At 45.3% G+C, this 20,039-nt stretch overlaps 2 protein-coding genes across 5 annotated transcripts in view; one reads left to right on the plus strand and one right to left on the minus strand.

The window, feature by feature from the left end:
- Positions 1–984: 984 nt before the first annotated feature.
- Positions 985–2,411, plus strand: LOC144120709 (peptidyl-prolyl cis-trans isomerase H). Its single transcript, XM_077653362.1, has 7 exons — positions 985–1,176; positions 1,443–1,507; positions 1,566–1,634; positions 1,697–1,739; positions 1,801–1,893; positions 1,971–2,058; positions 2,136–2,411. The coding sequence occupies exons 1-7, from the start codon at positions 1,093–1,095 to the stop codon at positions 2,243–2,245; spliced, it is 552 nt and encodes a 183-aa protein (XP_077509488.1). The 5' UTR covers positions 985–1,092; the 3' UTR covers positions 2,246–2,411.
- Positions 2,412–4,591: 2,180 nt separating this feature from the next.
- Positions 4,592–20,039, minus strand: part of Hmgcr (HMG coenzyme A reductase) — a 77,236-nt gene continuing 61,788 nt past the window's right edge. For all 4 annotated transcript variants that reach the window (XM_077653357.1, XM_077653355.1, XM_077653354.1 and 1 more), the window contains exons 8-20: positions 19,704–19,823; positions 17,101–17,216; positions 15,958–16,118; positions 14,694–14,899; positions 13,694–14,041; positions 12,329–12,414; positions 11,510–11,687; positions 10,938–11,044; positions 10,394–10,457; positions 9,116–9,256; positions 6,595–6,753; positions 5,990–6,141; positions 4,592–4,751 (exon numbers count right to left, since the gene is read on the minus strand). In XM_077653357.1, the coding sequence (XP_077509483.1) occupies positions 4,667–4,751; positions 5,990–6,141; positions 6,595–6,753; positions 9,116–9,256; positions 10,394–10,457; positions 10,938–11,044; positions 11,510–11,687; positions 12,329–12,414; positions 13,694–14,041; positions 14,694–14,899; positions 15,958–16,118; positions 17,101–17,216; positions 19,704–19,823 (1,923 nt within the window). In that variant the 3' untranslated portion in view covers positions 4,592–4,666. The remainder of the gene's footprint in view (positions 4,752–5,989; positions 6,142–6,594; positions 6,754–9,115; positions 9,257–10,393; positions 10,458–10,937; positions 11,045–11,509; positions 11,688–12,328; positions 12,415–13,693; positions 14,042–14,693; positions 14,900–15,957; positions 16,119–17,100; positions 17,217–19,703; positions 19,824–20,039) is intronic.

Here is a 20,039-nt window from a genome sequence, read left to right on the forward strand (position 1 = left end):
CTAGCGCCGGCTTCTCATTTAGTAATGCGCCGAGTGGTAGGAGCGTGAAGTAGAGAGGTATCGGCTTCGTTGGCTTCGTCACAGTGGTCATAGCAACGATGGGACTGTGGTCGCTGTGGTGTTCTAGTTATCGTCTGCTACACTTTTCTGCGCCCTCGACTACGCCAAATTGTTCTTTGCTAACACTATACCTGTCCTATATTCTGGTTTAACTTTACGCGCCTCGTGATCTTTTTTGCTGGCCAGTAGTTAAGAATGGTGTAATGGCTCTTCGGATCATACGCAAAACCCCAGCCAGGATCTTCAAGCCATGAGAATGTTCGGCTAGTTGGCCCTGTTCCCATGAAGTGGTAGGTTAATTCTTAGCTGGAGCTAGCACTCATTTTAATAAGCCAACACGGTTTGTGTCTTCCATGCGTGCTTCAGTATATGTCTCTTTTCAAAATTTCATTTTTGATGTACCACTTCAGTCCTTCCCAACTTTGAAGTGACAGGCTGTTTACCGGAGGCGAAACAACGTGCATAAGGCCATCAGAATGTGCAATATATCTGAACGCTGTTTCACACTAAAAATAATCTGTATTCTCTCGAACGCACTTGTACCTTCCCTCAGCCTACTTCCAACAAAATACGCATCAAGACCAAAACCAAAAATTGCATGCAAAGATTTTTAAATAAGAGTGATATGTGCTTGATACGCAACATAGAGCTACTACTACCATGATACGCAAGGCCAGTGATACATAAACACAAAAATTTACATTTATGAACAAAAGTTTGCGGGATGCGGCAGTGTGGCCGTGAGTGAACTGTTCTTAAGATACTAAATTTAAGAATTAAATGTAAATGACGCCGTAGGTCATTATGTGTGTTAAAACGCTCTTGCTTTGAGCACAAGAGTATCCGAGTTGGAAAAGGCGTGAGTTTTAAAACCGTAACGCATCTTCCACGGCGGCACGCCATTCTACAGAAGGCAACAATGCGCATAGCCACGTGCTCATGACGTCAACTGGCGTCGTTTGTCTGTGCCGGTAACTTGGGATTTCGGGGATTTCGCTGCTAAGTGCCGTTCCTTTGATATATTCTTTAACAATGGCAAATTGGAATCAACTTCAGCAGCAGCTTAGACATCCGAACAATCCTGTAGTATTTTTTGATATTACCATCGGTTCCACGGTGCGTATTTTATTGTACCCATCACATCACTAACATCGCCGGCGTGCGAACTGAGGAACTCTTGGAACGCCACTGCCTCGTGGTTTCACGTTGTTTATGCGCGATGAATGTTTCTTTGTGGTTTACAAACGAAGCTCGCATTCAATGGGCCGTTCAGTGCCATGCTTGCAACATTGACGTGTTGTGATGTGACCAAAGCTACTGCAATCTGTCTTCTTGAGTATTTCGTATTCCTAAAGTGGTTCTGGCAATTTTGTGTCTTCAAGGAGGTTGGGCGGATGAAGATGGAGCTTTTTTCCGACGTGGTTCCCAGGACAACGGAAAACTTCAGGTGATCAGACATCAGTACTGGTGTTTGCGACTGGTTGTTATCTTGAGTAATATTGCAGGCAGTTCTGCACTGGCGAGTTCAAGAAGGATGGGGTGCCGATTGGTTACAAAGGCTCGACGTTTCATCGGTAAGCACCTGCGTATGGCGCCAAGGCGCCACTAGTTTACGTCTCGTCACGTTCATTTGCAGTGTCATAAAGGACTTCATGATTCAAGGCGGCGACTTTGTCAACGTAAGTGCCGCACATTTCCTGTGTCTTGTGGATTCCAAACCTTGCGGTGTCTTGACCTTAGGGTGACGGTATGGGATTGACGAGTATCTACGGCGGAGCCTTCCCCGACGAAAACTTCCAGATGAAGCACGATGCAGCTGGCCTGCTGTCCATGGTACACTGCTCGACTCGTTGTCATAGTGTCAGCCAAGTGGCGTTGCGGATGTCGCTGAATTATGATCTTTCATGCAGGCGAACAGTGGCAAGGATACCAACGGCTGTCAATTTTTTATTACGTGTGCCCGATGCGACTTTCTGGATGGGAAGCATGTTGTGTTCGGTAAGCATAGAGAATTAGCTTTTCTTTGAACCCTTTTTTCTCTGCACCCCGTGGAGCTAATATAAATTTTGTTGCAGGTCGCATTCTCGATGGTTTACTGGTCATGAGGAAGATTGAAAACGTTCCAATTGGGCCTAACAACAAACCGAAAATCCCGGTCATCATATCTCAGTGTGGTGAAATGTAGATGCCCTTGTTTGCAGAAACTTGTAAATACACATACGATTTTGCTATGACATGATGCGCCACAAGTACATTGCGCCAGGACCATGAGCAAGCTCCCATTGCAACATAAGTGTTTTTGTTTTTGAAGAAAATTTTATTAAAGTCATGATTCAAGTTCATGGGCAAAATTCAGTGACTAAGTGACCTATGTTATTTCCATGTGTGCAGTGCTCCTGAAACAAGTGCTGCTGTAATTGGCCTTGTTGTAATTCACAGTCTTGAGGGGTTGCCAATGTTGGCCCCTGTGAACACATCTGATCTACTGTGAAAAGCACCTGGGAGTGTGTGCCTGTTAGCATAAAAAGCTGCACAACTAAGTGCTATGCAACATATTTTAATATGTATTTTGCACTTCCATCGGCATCCTTTACTTGTTAGGCTGATGCATTGTGGTGCTGTGAAATAACTAGCCAAGCTACTGTTCTGTGTTACCTACTGTGCCTTACACCTCAGAATTTTCAGTGTCCATTATGACATGCATCAGAAATTATGAGTTTGTTGCTCACAAATAAGCCTCGGGTAACCAATAACTTACATTGTAATGTTACTCTGACTGCAGCTGCATGTTGGCAGCACATGGCCCGACGCCTGCAGAGAGGTGGAATGCACCCTGGCATTGCAGCTCAGTTAGATGGCATAGCGCGCCTTATTCAGGTCACAGACTGTTCACACACAGCCATAACATAATAATGCCCACACAGTTACAACTAATTTTCTGTGAAGCTCCTACAAGTTAACTTTCAACTAGGGCTCCACAGCATGTCTATAAAACTGCCAAGTTTAGCCGTTTTAACTTCTCACGCTGGTATGGCAGACATTGGCTAAAAATTATTTTACTTCTATCCAAGAAGTGAATTCATCACGAAACCTGCAAAGCAGTTATTTTGCTGATTTGTTCTGTGGTTAACTTTTATATGCTGTCTCCCTTCTACTTTGCATCTTTAGGTTCTCCAAAACTCGACATGTGTCCACTGTAATCTGCCAATGCAGTGCAATAAGCCTGCAGGAAAAGTATTTACTATATGTCTCTCACCACATAAATGCACTGCACTACTTTTTGATCGTGAATGCATGCTGTGCAAACAAGAGCACTAGCTTTGATATCGTTGCACTTGATGTATGAAAGGGAGTATAGAGACACCCATAAATCTGCCCCTGCACTGCCCGAGGGAAGTAGAGGATGTTAGATGGCTATGTTAGCCTGTAACCAGCAAATGTGTATAGGCACCAGGTATGAGCGACAAGCAGCATGGATTGATTGGATAAACTCAGAGGTACCGTGGACTTTGGAAATTGGTGAAAAGATTAACTTCATAATAGGGAGCGTTGTCAGGTTGAGCTGAGGTGGTATCAATACCACTCGCAACTCTAAGGCAAAGGAAAAGGTGTCGATGCTATAAGCTTTGAGGCAGTTGAGGCGGGGATGTGTTGGACTACCGAAAGTGGCAAATTGTCCTGAACCCGCCGCGGTGGCTCAGTGGTTAGGGTGCTCGACTACTGATCTGGAGTTCCCGGGTTCGAACCCGACCGCGGTGGCTGCGTTTTTATGGAGGCAAAACGCTAAGGTGCCCGTGTGCTGTGCGATCTCAGTGCACATTAAAGATCCCCAGGTGGTCGAAATTATTCCGGAGCCGTCCACTACGGCACCCCTTCTTCTTTTCTTCTTTCACTCCCTCCTTTATCCCTTCCCTTCTGGAGTGTTCAGGTGTCCAATGATATATGAGACAGATACTGCGCCATTTCCTTTCCCCAAAAAACCAATTATTATTATTAAATTGTCCTGAAGTGGCTAGGGAGGTGCTGGAAATGGAGGCAAAGACAACTGTCCCTTGCAGAAAGTAGGCTGAGAGGGCATCCATTCCCTTTTGAACTGCATTTTATTCTTCGGAGCAAGATAGCTTCTTGCTTTTCATGTTATTCAAAAGCGGACCTAGCTAGTGAAGAATGGTTTAACTTCGTTCATGCTTCTCTTCTACATGTAAAACAAATGACCTTGCAGTGTGCTCTATATTTTTTTAGCCTTGCATCAAACGAAGTTTTGAGCAAAGCTTTTGAATCATCTTTTATAGCACTCATTCCGGTGCCTCACATTGTGCAATGCACGCAAAGAGTCTGAAGAATTGTCAGCTTGAGTACTGCTACAAAGAAGGATTGAGACAAGCTTTTGTAAACTCTGTCCAGTGCTCATTTTTGTGTCTCACTTCTATGCAGTCGTGCAAAGAAGTCCAAAGTGGCTTGCGGTCAAATGTTCAGTGCTTGGCGTACTGCTTAAAGCTTCACAGTGCCATTTCATCCATCACAACAAGAGTGATCTGTGCTCCCATTTTATTCAACATACTCAACACATGCTGGCGAGTTCTAGTTGCCAGTGTTGCAGCAGATCCTAGTGTGGGGCGAGTAGTCCTCCAATGGTCTTGGGGCTTGTTGGAGACTCATCTGCTGTTGACTGAGCCACATTAACACTTGACCTGGGCAAAGCAGGGAGGGGCAACCACACTAGAATCATGCTCAAGCAATGCCCTATTGACAGCACCTACATAAAACTGTGCTCATGTGTGAGCAGGGTTGCCACTGGGCAGCTGATAAAAGAAGCCTAGACTGAAGTCAAAGTTGCCAAAAATAGCCATGTCTCGATTCTGGCACCAAATTCGTTGCCAACTTCATATATGGCCAAAAACACAAAGACAAAGCACTGCCTGCACTTTCGCTCACCTGGAATAAATACCGAGTGAGTGCAACATTCATTTACTGCAAGAGCTCATAGGGCAAAACAAGACCAATGAAGTCTTTTCTAGCAGCTGCTGGACGAACATTACTCGTAGATCACCACAAGCTGGCCCAGCTTAATCTTGTTTCAAAATTCTGGTCTTGTTATGGCGACTTCTGAAACTCGTATTTAGCGAAATAACAAAAAAACACAGACTAAAAAAGACGCGGTTTCCGTTTTTCACGCACTGTTTCACTAGAATCTTCTACCAACTGGCCTTGCTACTTTCTGTCAAAAATTCTGAAAATGCATGCTTGGGTTGAACAGTTTTTGCCATCATAGCTCTCCTAATGATTAAAATAGGCATAAAACTAAAACTTGTGCTTGCTACCATATATGTCAAGATATGTGCCCTGTCAAAATTTGGAATCTCAGATAAGAAGCACATGATAACCTCTTGACCAAACTATAGACCTATTCATAATCAGATTTGGCAGGCAGCAGGACACTCCTGCGTGGCAACCCTGTACCTCCCCAAGCCACCATGCTTTTGTGAGGTTTGAAACGAAGTTCCAACTGAGGGACAAAAGGACCTGGGGAGGGTGTCATTATCAGAGTTATGAACACGTGCACCGTGCAACTGATGTCACATGACGAAGCTCTATACATTTTTCTTCTCACATAAAGAGGAAAAATATATGCTGTGACATGTCGCTAAGATGGCAACAAAAAGAGCAGCCAGAAATTGCGAGGCATGAAAACAAAGCATCGTTCTTATACCTGTCAGTAGGCACTAATAAACTACCGCTAACCCGCAAGTGAAAGCTGAACGTAGCCGGGAAACCAACCCAAAATTTCAGCCAACAGGCATTATAGGAAGTAGCCAATTTAGTGCAAAGTGACCACCAATGGAAACTCTGGTTGTTAACTCCACACCCAAAATACCTTAGTTGGAAAACTGAGGCCATGTGACAAGAAATCCCACATAAAAGCACGCACCTGTTGTGCCTCATGTGAGACTTGACTAGATGTCCTGCTGCCAGCGCCGACAGCAGGGAGAGTTCTCCAGCCAGCACAGTGGCACACACCACTCGTGCCAGGGTGCAGGCATGCGCACCAGGCTCCTCACTCGAGCCTCGCACACCCAGGAGCTGCAAAAGTTGGAACCAGTAGCACATCGATTAACATTTCATTCACCACTGGATTGCAACAGGGCGCACAGTTGTTTCTCCACTGTACCAAAAACTATGCATTTGTTTTTCTTTAACAATGGGATCACAATGCCCGCAGAAGAGGCTAGTTCAAACTTGCGTACAGAATACCTTGGCAGAAGTACAGCTATGAGGAATGGATTTGCAGCTTTACAACCGTGATATTTCTGCTCAATCAGCATAACTATGGTGCACATCTCTTGAAATTACTGCACAGTGAGACTAAAGCTTGGCGCTATGGCACCACTGGCTCTGACTCTGGTGTGTCCAAATAAACACAACACGCTGTACCTGTGTGTAATACAGCAGCAAATATCTTGATATAACATCTTGTTCACAATAAGTCCAGGGGAAAAAAAAAGATAAAAATTTATTTCCAACTAGAGCACATACCTCAAGCATGGTTCCCTGTGGCTGCAGCACTGTTCCTCCACCAACGGTACCAATCTCGATGGAAGGCATGGTGCAGCTGATGTACAAATCTTGGCCTGTTGCACCGCAGGCCTCAACCAGTGTGAGACAATTTGAACTTGTCACATTCTGTGCTGGGTCCTGGAAAGCAATATTTATGCACATGTCACAGAACTGCCTTAGTGTTCAGTGTCACCAAATTTCTTCTCAATAGGCTCTGCTGCACAGTAGTCTGATGCGATCACCTTCTTGGCGGCTTGCAAAGTGGACACTACTACGGCACTTGACCATATCAGGTTTGCTTTGAGCAACTACATTAACTTTTGGACCATGTATCAAAGATAACAGATGCACACATGAGAGTCATAACAACAGTTGCATAAACACTAAAAGCTTGAGAAAAGCTTCACTGAAAAGTGCACTACATGAAAAGCCAGACAATGGTTGCATCAAATTGAACTCTAGTGTATGCTAAATGGATAATTCTGAGGAGGGACAGTCAACTGTGTGAAGCACATTAGCCCATTCAAGAGAACTACAAAATATAGCCATTCATTGTGAAAACAATGATGATGCTTCTGCATGAGGTGAAACAAGGCATGTAGTAGGCAACAAAAAGAGAAAGACTGAGTGGGGACAGTGGGCGAGGGACCTGTTTCTGCTGCTTTGTGGACTATACTTGATCCAAATGATCCCTAGGTTTGTGCAAACAGTGGTGTTTTGGTTTGAAGCGAACAGTAATTTTCTTAGAAAAATTTCAAAGCAAATATCTGGAATAGTTCTGGCACACAAGGCCATTACATGAAAAAAAAAAAAGTGCATAAAAGCTGTCGCACTACCTTCATCAAAAATAACCATCCGAAACTGGAGGCTTCGACCTACACATGATGCCGACCTATCAGCGGGGTCTGGGTACGCTCAGCCGAGCCGCGTATATTACACGCCTCGGGCTGGTGCCCGTTCCCACCATGATTAGTGGAGCTCCATGTGCCCCCCACCCTTCCCCCCCAAAAATGGCGAATTCGTCACAAATCAGAGTCGCTAACAAAACTGTGCACCATACACCCGACTCACTCGCATTCATGGACGATCGGTAGGCAGCATGACAACCAACTGCTGGTTCTTTTGGTAACCTCCGGTGTGCACGCCCCACCGGGATTTAAAACTACACAACCGTTTGCAGTTTGTTTCGCTGCTTAGTCAGCTGGGCCACACACGAGTGAAAGGCACGGCAGTTGCACCATTTTATCATTGTTGATTGCCTCTGCTACTGGTATTTAATTGCGATTGCGTCGCAATTCCTCGAGATTAGCGCTGGGCAGAAACGTGTCTACTCTGACCCGCTGCCGCCAATCTCGCCTGAGCCCGCGATTTGCTCCGTGTCGAAGGCGGACCTTTCAACTGAGCATGCGCCGTGCTTCTGTGATGTGAAAGGCACATTGAACCACAACATGAAGCGAGCGTTCCGGAAATGTTATTCGCTTGAGACGAATACATCAAGATTTCGAATACCAAACATTCGGACTGAATGGAATACCGAATTCTTTACTGTTTGACCGAATATTTGAAATAATCAGGCCTGCTCCTCCAATTTCATGTGTTCAGTCTCTAATGTTTAACACATTCTGGCTATGGTAAGCTGCCAGTACAATTTCCATGAACTTTCTGCATGTGCAGTAATCTCAATGTTATTCAAAGCAGATCCAGGAAAAGAAACAAAGGACCAGCCTCCTTCGATGCCTTTTCTAGTGGTCGTGAAGTTTCTGTGCAAGACTGCAAGCTCTGCCTACTACTTTCAGTGACAGTGCTGCTCAAAATGGAAGATTATTCATCTGTGATATATATGGATGCAGCTGAATAGCTGAGTGACCCAAGCCGGGCACTGATGGCATCTAATGGAAATTCAACACGTTTAAACAATTGTCCCAGCACCCAAATGTCCGATCCATTTGCCAGTCTCTTTTTTTTTAGAACATTGGTAGGGCCTTCTTCTGCCAGCACCTTAGACAGAACCATCAGGACCCACTAGGGGACAGCAAGAACAAATCAAAGTAGGCCAGCACCAATAGATTACCACATACTAACAATAAAGAGGCTACTTTCATTGAAATCACCTTTTATAAGCAAGATAACATCAAAAATGAAATAGTTATATTACAACCAGTGGCCACCTTTGCAAATAAGCCGCAGTGCGTCAAGACAGTTTTTCGCGCAGAGATACCTCCTGCTAGGCTACATCGTCATTCACTTCGTGATTACGCAATCTTTTTTGGGCTGCAAAATGTTTAAATGCAATTTTCTCGGCAATAAAGTCATCTTTTGCTGAAAAACACCAGCACAGACAGAAAGAGCTGTGGAATCGACTTTTACCACTAACAAGAATTGCATGTCGCTGCCTTCAGTGTCCCTTCAAACGTCACAGAAAGCTGGCAGGAGACTGCCAATACGAGTCGCATAAATAACGACAGTGGAGGCAACACCACAGGTGTGCTGCCTCTCTTACCTGGCCAGTAGCAATGAAGATGGCTGTGACGATGTTGGCCGCCTGGGCGTTGAAGCCACCCACACTGCCTGCCATGGCTGACCCCACAAGATTCTTGCTGATGTTGACCTCGATCAGGGACTTCACATTTGTCTTTAGGACCTGTGTGGCATGGTTGGGCCCAAATGGCTTGCCTCGTTTTACTGAGGCCACACTGAAACTATGGCAGGCATGTTTCCACAGTTTTGGAAAATACACTAGTGACACAATTGTATGTTAAATGTGCTCAACAATTATGACAGTGCACTTGAGATGGCATTATATTTAAAGTCAGACTCTAGTAAGCAATGCAGTGTGATTTTTGAACTTTTTCAGTTGACTGTCGCGCGATATATTTTGCACCTCCCTGCCTTAGTTGCAATGAATAGTTTTTAAAATAAAAATACAATTATAAAACAACAGGAAACTGGAACCAAAACTGGGTTTCAACCAGAGTAAGACATCACTGATATTGTCACAAAACTTCTTGTGTACGTTAGTTGGCTAAACTAGCAAGGGTAAGTGTCAGTTCCGATCATTATTTGTGTACAAAAGAACCTCAATTTTTTTTTTCCTTCAGCAAATGTGGTGCGATTATCAACGGGCTTTGAGCCCGTGGTGTCATACACAGACAAGCTAATCCGAAAAAATTGCCCCGATTGAGGCCCTGAAACAGGAAAAGTCAATTTGTTTTCACTAAATTAAAATGCCACCCGACCGCAGAATTTGGCACAAAGAGTTCGAACACTCTAGAGAGCCTACTGAAAATACCCCAGAAAAAAGTGTAGAGGTAAAAGTCCCCACAGTTGCCCTTTAAGGCAGGGAGCTTTCAAGAGCCCATTGGCAACGTGGCAGTGGAACAAATTTTCTTCATTACACCACGTAGGTACTTGTTTAGTGCTGGTCCAACAGCAGTTATCAATTGCTACGTTCGTCTACCATTGCTTCATCACAACACAGTAATTTAGATGCACTATGAAGTGCAGAGCCCGCATTGAAATGAGGTACAAATCCTTGTTGCATTTTGGTGTTGTCACAGCCACACAATAATTAACTACCACTTCTTTTGGGACAAATAAGCAGGACATTGCAGTGAAGCATTCGATGGTGTATGTGGAAACATGTTTCTGATAAAACAACAACTAAACAGAGGCTTCCTCTCTTGGCCAATACTACACCTGCTAAAGTTGCACTTGTAAATGATGACAGCTCTTAACAACATCCCAGTAAAGGCACTCATTGCAAATTTATGTCACTTGCCTCTCTTACTACCCGAGCTGGTACTGTGGCTTCACAGACGACAGACTTGCCCCTTCCTTCAATCCTGCAAAACATGAACAAAGAGGTAAAATGAGTTTTTTCATAGTTTCCACTATGTCATAGCCCCAAGCAATGGATTTAACACGGCAGGCTAGCCATTATTTCACTCGTATCTTCATGAGCATTGGTGGTGAGAGCTCTGAACTCTTCCAGTGCACCTTCTTAACTAAAGTGTCAATTCTCCGAAATGCAACTTGATGGCAGCCACCCTCTTATGTTTCATGCAATTCTCGCAACTAGACCAAAATATCCATTTCGGGCCCTTTTTCCCTCCAGCAGCTTTAAACCCCTATCAGTTCGGCAAAGTGAGACAAATTCTGTTCTTAAAATTTCTTTGAACTCCCTTTCGCCAAATTATTTCTCAAATTCCCTAAAATGGGGAATTCCCCAGATGGAACATCACTGCCAGCCACCAACAAGCATAACCCGTTTGATTTGTTCACAGGCTGCCAGAAAAGAACACGCACTCTCTACTCGAGCTCACCAGTTCAGGGCAGTTGGCTTCTTGTCAGTGCAGTAGTTGCCACTGACACTGATCACTTCCAGGGCTGGGAACACCTCCTGTAGTCTGTGGAGGGCCACCTCTGCACCCTGCAAGAGCATAGTGACAAATCACAACAATGACAATCTGCAATGAAATTTGGCAGCCGACTACATTGTGCATTTTTCATTAAGGTGAAATGTGTTATATGTATACAGTGCTGACTCTGGGCTGGCTCTTACACAACGAAGCTTTTGAACAAACTCTACTGCAATGAAAACACAAGATGCAAGGCTGCAGAAGACAACACAGCACTTGGCATATGTGTTGCTGTCTACTTTTGCTGTGTTGCCTGTCTTCTTGTTTCTGTACCAAAAGCCCACACACACACGAAAAAAACCTTGTAGGGTTTAAACAAATGAAGAAAGTGCGCTGTCGTGACTTCTCAGCAAGAAACAAAAAAAAAGTGAATTTTTTTAGCGTACATCCGGTGCTGTACATTTTCCTCACTGTGACGGCAAATGGCTGTGCAAAAGTCCTTTCATCTGAGACTGGGCAGCGGTACATCCACTTGCCTTGGAAAGCATGTTCATGCCCATGGCGTCGCCAGTGACCGAGACAAAGCGGATGAAGAGGTAGCGCGCCGCTATGCTGGTGTGGAGCTTCTGGAGTCTGGCAAAGCGGCTGGTCCCGTCAAACGCTACCTTGAGTTGTGCAAAGTGCTCTGGGTTCTGCAGCCACCGCATCACCTCCCTGCAATGCAAACACGAAAACTCTGAAAGGGCCTTCCAAAAAGACTGTCCATTTTTCTTTGTAATACTGCCAATGCAGGACAGAAGGAAAGAACGACACTTGCCAAGAGAATAGGATGCACAGTTTTTTTCAGAACTGTTCCAAGCACCTCTGAGTGAAACCAGAGCCATATCCAGACTGCGTCGTGCAGCTACTGTGAGACTCCTGGTGCTTTGAGGCAGCAGAAAGGGAAAGGAGTTCTCCCACTCTCTCTCTCAAGCTTCACAGTGCAAGAAGCACCACAGGTGGCCCACAGTGATATGCATAATCTGCTTTGGCTACTTCTGAAGTGGCCTCCATTTTTTTTTTTCAGCACACGCTGCAAATGCACATGACTGTGCAATCGCACTCAATGTTATCTGCAGCACAGAAGCAATGGCCACACCGCTATCGCTAAACAGAGGTGTGCCTAGCAGAGTGGATAGCTGACGTACTGTCCTTTACAGTAGTTTAAGTCCACCACATTTGCTCCTGGGCCACAAACATTTCAAAGCTCTGCAGCGGAAGGACCAAAGTTATTACACTCCGCAGGTATGGACAGTTGGAGGTGCTATTTCTTGAAAGCATGAATGTGGATAACAGGCATAAAGAAAACCACTCACGCTGCCTGCTGTGCTGTGGGTAACTTGACGACAGGCCCACGAGTCATGCCGTCCTGGACAACGCTGCTGAAGGCACCGCCAGACATCTGCAAGCAAAAAAGAACCACACATGTGAGCAACTGCACAGCTGTGACTGCATGTACAGTTCACAATGTTTGACTGGGAAGAATTAAGCCTGCCAGCACAACGCTTCGTAAATGTGCTAAAAAGTATGAATTCCATGAATATTAGGATACGTTTACTGACAAAGAACGCCTGACAGACAACATATTAAACATGTTGCATGCGACCAAAAGAACACTTTTAGTGTAATTAACCAGTTTAATTCAATGAAATGGAATTAAGCGTAAAATAAACTGTAGTGACAAAAGAAACAAATATGGTAGGCAGGCATACACAATCATCGAATTTAGCGAAAAGCCACCAGTACTTGAATTTAGCGAAAAGCCACCAGTACTTCAAGTCGATAATCGTGTTCTGAAGCATGACAGCCATTCTGGGAGCAGTCTCAAAACTTTAAGGGGCAAGTTCAATAAAACCAAAGCGACTCTGCCATAAAACAATCTCTCTGTCTGTCCCTCTGACTACTATTAGTTGGCTAAAGAAAGGTCACAAGCAACAGCACATAATCAGCCTGGGGAGTTGAAACTCAACATTTTAGGTGGTGCATCCATGCGGGAGTGCATGTGCAAAAGCTCCAAAAGGCATTGAACTATCTACCACAAAGTTATCTACATGAAGTAGAATCTCGGTGATACAATCGCAGCTGACTCCAATTTTGGTATGATACGAATTCTTGAAATGCCCTGGCCAACGTGCACCGTGTACAATGTATAAAATTTCAGGTGTTCAGAAAACTGTCTCATATTCGTACGGATGGTGCCAATGCGAGAGCTGAGATCACACTGATGACCAGCACTGCCCTCACATGTCCAGTGCCACCAACGCCGCGATCGCCAGTTGCGCAGTACATGCAAGCACAAAGCAGTATAGCGCATAGCCATGAATGAATCCCATCATGCGCATATAGATCTGTGTGAATGCATTTCTTTACGGATTTCCTCACGAAGGCTTACGGATTTTGTGCAATTTCTGGTGACACGAATTTTGGGTGACAGGAATAGTTTTCACGATCCCGTGAGATTCGTATCAGCGGGACTCCAATGTAGAGCCAAAGCTTCCAACTGCTGTTTACACTGCTCGGGTGCTTTTGCGTGATGTCCAGAAGGTACCCACTACAAAATAATGTTTCTGATAAATGATTCCAGTCTGGCATAAATAAGCCAGACAGGAATTTCTAACAGAGCTTGTCTGGTTGGTCATCACTCATCTTACGTTGCCCCCAGCACTCAATTCCACACTTACAGACAAGGCGCGGCAACCCCGGTTGGTGCTGGCCACCAGGCATCCCTCGGTGGTGGCCATCGGCACATGGTACTGCTGGCCGTCAAGCAGCAGGGGGCCAGCTATGCCCACGGGCACGGGCAGGAAGCCGACCACATTTTCGCAGCAGGCCCCCTGCACAGCTGTGTAGTCGTAGCCGTGGAAGGGCAGGCCCTCCAGGGCTGTCGCCCCCTGCCGCTCCAGCAGCCGCCGCCGCAGGGACACGCCCCGCAGGGCACTACCCACTGCTTGCTCAAGGCGGTAAGCTGCCAGCCGCTGGGCCTCGCACAGCCGGAGCACCTCCTCGTCTGTCAGGCTCCGAGCACCGTCCTGCACGATGAATGTGCCCTTTGTTTGGAATATGGCACCGTGTCCATGACACCAGGAAAGAACATGCAGGAAGGGCAGAAGAGCAAATGCCACTGCCGCAAGCCCGAGTAAGCAACTAGATACCTTTCTGTACACACCTCAACCCATCATGTTCACAGCCTTAAAACTGGTGTACCATTATTAAAATTGAATTTGCTCCAAGATTCTTAGGCCCTGAGAGCAAGCCTGGACTATGATTGTCATCCTGCTTCCATACCTGCCTTTTTGCTGCAACACACATGACACTTTCTTTTAGTTCAATATTATCGTATAAACTAATATATTTTGCCCTAACAAACTGTCTTTTCATCTAAAGCCTTTGTACGCATTTAGATAGGTAAATGGGCTAACATTGTACCACGGCACAAAAGCTCTTGGCTTTTTTGCCCTCTCCTAAGGGAAAAACTGATGGCAATAGCTGTGCTTATATCTGCTAATGTGTCTAGTATCAATAGGTTGCCTCTTGTAAGTGTTGGTATTATGCAAGAACATTTTCCAGTGGAAGGTTAAAACCACACGCCAAACTTTGCAATGACTTTTCAGTCTCTGCCTCGAAACTCTCTACTACATGAGGAAATAAGGATTTCACTTCGTCTGGTGCATAAGCACAAACCTGTCCTTGCAGCACGGCCACGCACTCATCCAAGCTACGGGGCTCAGGATCAGGTTCCTCCTGGGGGTTGTCTTCTGTCTGGCAGCCCTTGTCTACCATATCCCAACAGTCATCGGCCCCCAGCACGAAGTCCACACGGGGCTCGGTCGGACAGGCAGGCTGAGTAGATGGTGTGCTGGGGCGGCTCCCAGCAGACCCATCTGCCCCTGCAAGATAGCGGTGTAACTTAGTTATTCATGTCGTTACCCTCAAGATCCGAGCACATAAGGGGAGTGTGTTACGTATAGAAGTGATACACAAACTGCAAAAGGTTTAATACAATCAGGACTGACAAAATTCAGAGGTTACACCAACAGACTACACAAATAAAACAGCAAAAAGTACAAACTGCAGAAGCAACACAGCCAAATAGTACAAGCAACTGTGGAAGGCATAAAGACTATACTGACAGAGAGATAAATATAAGCAAAAACAAAAAAGGAATGCTATAATCAGAACGCACAGTGGTTGAGCGATCAACAACGGATCTAATGCCTCACTGTTCATCATGCCATGCTTATTCTTTGCATAGATAAGCTGTATTCTCATGTTTGCTTCAGCACAAAACATACTTGTGATATACCACACTGTCAATGTGTAACAATGACTGTAGTTTCTTTTCTCCACCTGTCACATCAAGTCCTAGGTGAGCTAGAATATACGATAGTGCATATGTGTAGGGGCAAGCTCTAAGCATCAGTCCCTCTAATTCCAACCAACTCCAGCAAGGCTGCATCCAAGAGCATGTAGCCTGGTGTCTGAGGTCAATGTAATGGTATGTCCCGTATAGTTATGGTCAGCGAAGTAAATCGCCAACAGTTGACATTTTTTGGTACAATACGAACTAGAGATGTTTTGACTGGCATGTCTTTTTCAACATCTGTTGGTAGAGACTAAAAAGTCTGAATGCCATGAATGAGTAAACAAAGTTAAAATATTCTTGATGGGCCAAGCACAGATTTAAAAGGACACTGAGCACAGCTACAAGCAATTTTTGTTTTTAGTGAAAATCAATTCTTTGGCTCTTTAATCCTTTTTTGGTCTTTTCTAGCCTATATAAAAGCTCCATTCCCAGTTAAAGTACTCACTTTGTCAGTAGAACGTGGTAACCTATCTATACAGACCAACTTGCACTTGCCCTCAGTGATTACTGTGACAGGTGCAGAAAGCGATAGCAAAAGCAGGTGTGCCAAGCGTTGATGCCATGACCGCAGTGAATGCTCACCGGCTGCCGTGTCCCCCAGGCAGGGCTTCTCTTCCCACGGGTGGCTCTGCTGGGCCAGGTGCAGCTCCAGCTCCTCCCGGTTCTCAAAGAAGATGTACTTGATGGCCAGCGCTGACGCCAACACGAGCAACACCAGCTGCTCGGGACTCACCGCCAGCCATCTGCACACAAAACAGTGGAGCCAATGTGAAAAACTGCACTTTCTTGGTTTGGTTTAGCTGGTAGCAAGTCTGCCTTTGAAAATCACTTGTCTGTGTTGAGTCTGAGAGCGGATGCAAGCATGAAGTGGGTCACTTGGCACAGTTTGGCATTACACAAAAATGCATGGCTGCTTAAATTGTGACCCAGAAGAGTAGCAATTTGGGCCTGTTTGTAGGCTATCAAGAGAGGTGTGAAAGAACAAGGACACAGCAGAGAAGTGGATGGAACGAGCGCTACTGTCCACTTGTGTTTGCGCTGTCAATGCAAATGCAAGCAGCGCACATCTCTCTCTGTCACTGCTGCCACGTAGCTCAAAGCACGATTGAGGTTTCCAGGGAGCCAGTCATGTGTGTTTCCTTCCTTTTCGTGATTTTTGTGCATGGACGGAAGTTGATGAAGACGACGATGTACAGTGCACAGCATGAGAGTGTGACAGTTTAACACAAGGCATGGTAGGCTGCAGTGATAGCATAGTGCTCTCGTGCAGTGGTCAGAGAAGCTGATCTGTTTGCGCAGCCACAGGTCAAAAAACCCAGTTGCGGCAATATCCGATTTCTGCAGGCGTCTGAGAAGCTTGAGACAGACATCACAATTTTCAGGATTGCTAGTGAAGTGGTGCTTTTGCACTAAAAAGCTTGCGGACCAAAAGAACATAACATCATTGCAAGCACATATCAGAGGTTCAAGAATTCAGAACAAGAAATACGCTACACAATGCTTAGCCAAGCAAAAGGAGAATAAAGACCAGTGATAATCTATTGCAGGCCTCAAATCTCAGAATCTTAATGCCGTGTATGTGCATTTCCTTCCTGCCTGAAATAGTAGTGTACTACATGCTGTATGAGCAGCATCTGTCTTGAAGCTTCTAGCACAAATCAGAATGCATGCTGCAGCCTGTCTAGACAGGAAAACTACTTACTCATGAACAGCAGAGACACCTACCTTTGAAAGTAAGGCCCCCAGGCAAATGTGTCTGATGCGATGGGATCTGGGCCGTGTGTTGCTGGGTTGCCTGCCATCCACCGGCTATGTGTGTGAACAAGCATGAGCCCAGCTGACTGCACACAGGAATAAAAATGTGCATATATATATGTAGTACACCATTTCAAGAGCCGAAACACAGTGGAACCAATTAGGGCCATAATTTTGACTCTTTTTGGAGTTTTTCTTTTTCAAGCAAGATGTTGTCCATCTATTTTTTCCATGAAAATGGACAAAATTATGCGGGACATACGATCGCGAAGGACAGTGCTATTCATTATGAAAAAGGGCTTATACACTGTTACTTTAAAAGGTAGGACAGCCAAAAAAATTTTTTTTTCTTCACTTTTAACCTTTGTAACACATCTTAAGGGTGTGCAATAGCAGTCAATCCCAGATATGTTAACTTGAAGGGAACCACGAAATATAGTTCGGTATGTATGAAAAAAATGGCAACAGGTAAGCTTATCTGTAACCTAGAAGCAAGGGTACACTGCACCCACGCTAGTGACGTGCTTCTTGCAGCAATGTGCAGCCCACTGGCATAGTGGCAACACACCACTATCTATGCATCTCTACACTCCATTTCGTACATAGCAGGCAATGCTGTGGAGACTGCAGTAGTGCCTCTGCGAAACCATTTTACTCTGCCATGTAACCATTCATTCTTTTCGAAACTTCGGTCAGTGGTAGGAGAAAAACAAATGGTATAAAATGAAGTGCTCGTGCTGAAAATCACGGCCAAAGGTGTGAGCTGCTCAGTGTTCAGGCGCTCTTCCTATAATTTTCACAGAGTGTATACTACTTTTTAGATGCGAATGACGTTACAGTGATTCACCTTACCAGCCACGTATCATGTCACCACACGTAATTCTTACTTCTTGAAGTCTCGATAACTGAGGACAAAAGTGTAGCAAGAGGTAGAGAGAAAGAGAAATGACCTTATTTGCCACTTGAGGGTTGGGACTTAGGGCAGGTGGGCTCAGTCTGGCCCCCAGGTGGGGGCGATGTCTTGGGCTCACAAGACGAGTGCCAGTTGTGTCTTCTTGTCTGGACTTGCGAGAAGTTGGTTCCAATCCTCCGCAGAGGGAGCTGGCAGTAATGTTTGTGGGGGAGGGTTATCCTCACATTCCCAGAGTATGAGTGCCTGAGTGGTGAACACTCCATGGTTGTAATTAGGTCAAACGGGGTCGTATTCCCCACCAGTGATGAGATATAGTCTAGGATGACTGAGAGTGGAATTGGTGTGCGTGTAAAACGAAGTCCAGGAGGTTGCCAGTCACGGCACTTAAGATTTGCCACAACGAAATATGCCTGTGTTCACTTTGGTTGTATGGCCAACTACATTTTAGCTGCGGACTTAGCCTGCGCAAACAGGCGTGCTAGCTTCGGTAGTGTTGAATGCTATGTATGAAATAGAGTAGCAGCCTAGCCTTCTTCTCATCGAAACCGCAGCAGATGGTGCTTTAGAACTAGCCACAGCCTATCATCCTTTTACCGGTACACTACAGACAGAATATTTTCTCATTATTATCAAGATACAATTGGTTTTTTTCAATGCCTTCGGTAGTGAAGCGAGCAGAGCATGCCAGATCACGACCACCGTAGTCTTCGGCCAGTTAGGTTGGCTTCACCGCAGGACAAGACGCGCACTGAATGCTGCCTTTTTTTGCGTGACAGCAGTGTTCCATGAAAGTTGAGAACAACAGACCGAAGGCTGCCCTCAAGCATACCCAACGTTCACTTTGTCGCGTAGTTTTACAGCGCTAGCGCTGAGAGCAGGTGTACAAGGCTGCACAGCCGACCCGGCTCCGGAGTGCCGTTAGGAGAAGCGCCACTCGCAAGGGTGAGCCGCACCGTTCAATATATGACCATATATTTAATGTCCCGTGAATGTGAGTTAAATAAACGCGAACTTTTGCATGGGATTTTCAAGAGGATGTTCTGACAGTTTTGATGTATGCAATAATTCGATATATCCGAGTTCAATATATCAGGGATCGACTGTATTTGCTACCACTGGTTCCTACCACTTTAACAGGAGAGTGTTCAATGTCCCATGTTGCAGAAACCATGGGATCATCGTTGGCATCATTGGCCGTGAATGAAAAGTTCACGAAAAATTCCCAGGGATGCGATGCTGGTGGGCCACCTAGGTCACGTGACCTTGTAACCTTATCACAACCTGCCATCGGATTGTGAACAAACTGCGACAGATGGCAGTTAAATTAATGATTGATTGCCAGAGGTTGTTTGGCAAGAGCAACCTGGGTCGTACAAGCCCTACCGGTGGCAGCACCTGCCATTGCAGAGCAGTGGCGCATTGCTTAACTGCTGAACCACTGCGCCAGGAGTGGTATGAGGACTTCCAGGGATCTATGAATGCAAAGTAGAGAATGCCGAATTCTGCCTATATGGCCATTAACCCACTAACGCTATCGCGTAATACCCTTAAGGTGGAGCTTGTGTTCTCTCCACTTTTTTTTTTTTCAGCTAATGTTTTTCTTTACGTCCACATCATTTCACATCATCATTTCCATGGCAAATGCAGCTTTGCTTCTCACCATGATCATTTTGACCCTCTGGAGGACTGGATTTGGCTTCTGCTCTTCTTCTTGTTGCAAGACCCTGGCTAATGTGCTCAGCTGCCACACGGGGCGCCCCTCCTCCCTGTCTCGTGACAGCTGAAAGTAGCAAAAATTATTAGACATCACTCAAACACTGGCTCGCTTTGCTAACAAGCTGTGCTGCCTATTGTGTTGAAGGAAACATTATCAATCCAGCAACCCTGTGTTGTGTACATAGCAACCATGCAAATGTGCACATTGACAAAAATGTAGGCATCAGCATACTGACCTGGTTAACTAACCTAGTGGAAACCTATTAATAACGTACTGGTA

The sequence above is a fragment of the Amblyomma americanum genome, chromosome 2, assembly GCF_052857255.1.
Source record: "Amblyomma americanum isolate KBUSLIRL-KWMA chromosome 2, ASM5285725v1, whole genome shotgun sequence".
Lineage (NCBI taxonomy): Eukaryota > Metazoa > Arthropoda > Arachnida > Ixodida > Ixodidae > Amblyomma > Amblyomma americanum.

Bases quoted from the DNA above. Each gene is read 5' to 3' on its own strand.
- LOC144120709 (XM_077653362.1), top strand. From the start codon at position 1,093: ATGGCAAATTGGAATCAACTTCAGCAGCAGCTTAGACATCCGAACAAT. The intron at 1,635-1,696 runs GTAAGCACCTGC...GTTCATTTGCAG, and splicing joins AAAGGCTCGACGTTTCATCG to TGTCATAAAGGACTTCATGA. The intron at 1,894-1,970 runs GTACACTGCTCG...TCTTTCATGCAG, and splicing joins CAGCTGGCCTGCTGTCCATG to GCGAACAGTGGCAAGGATAC.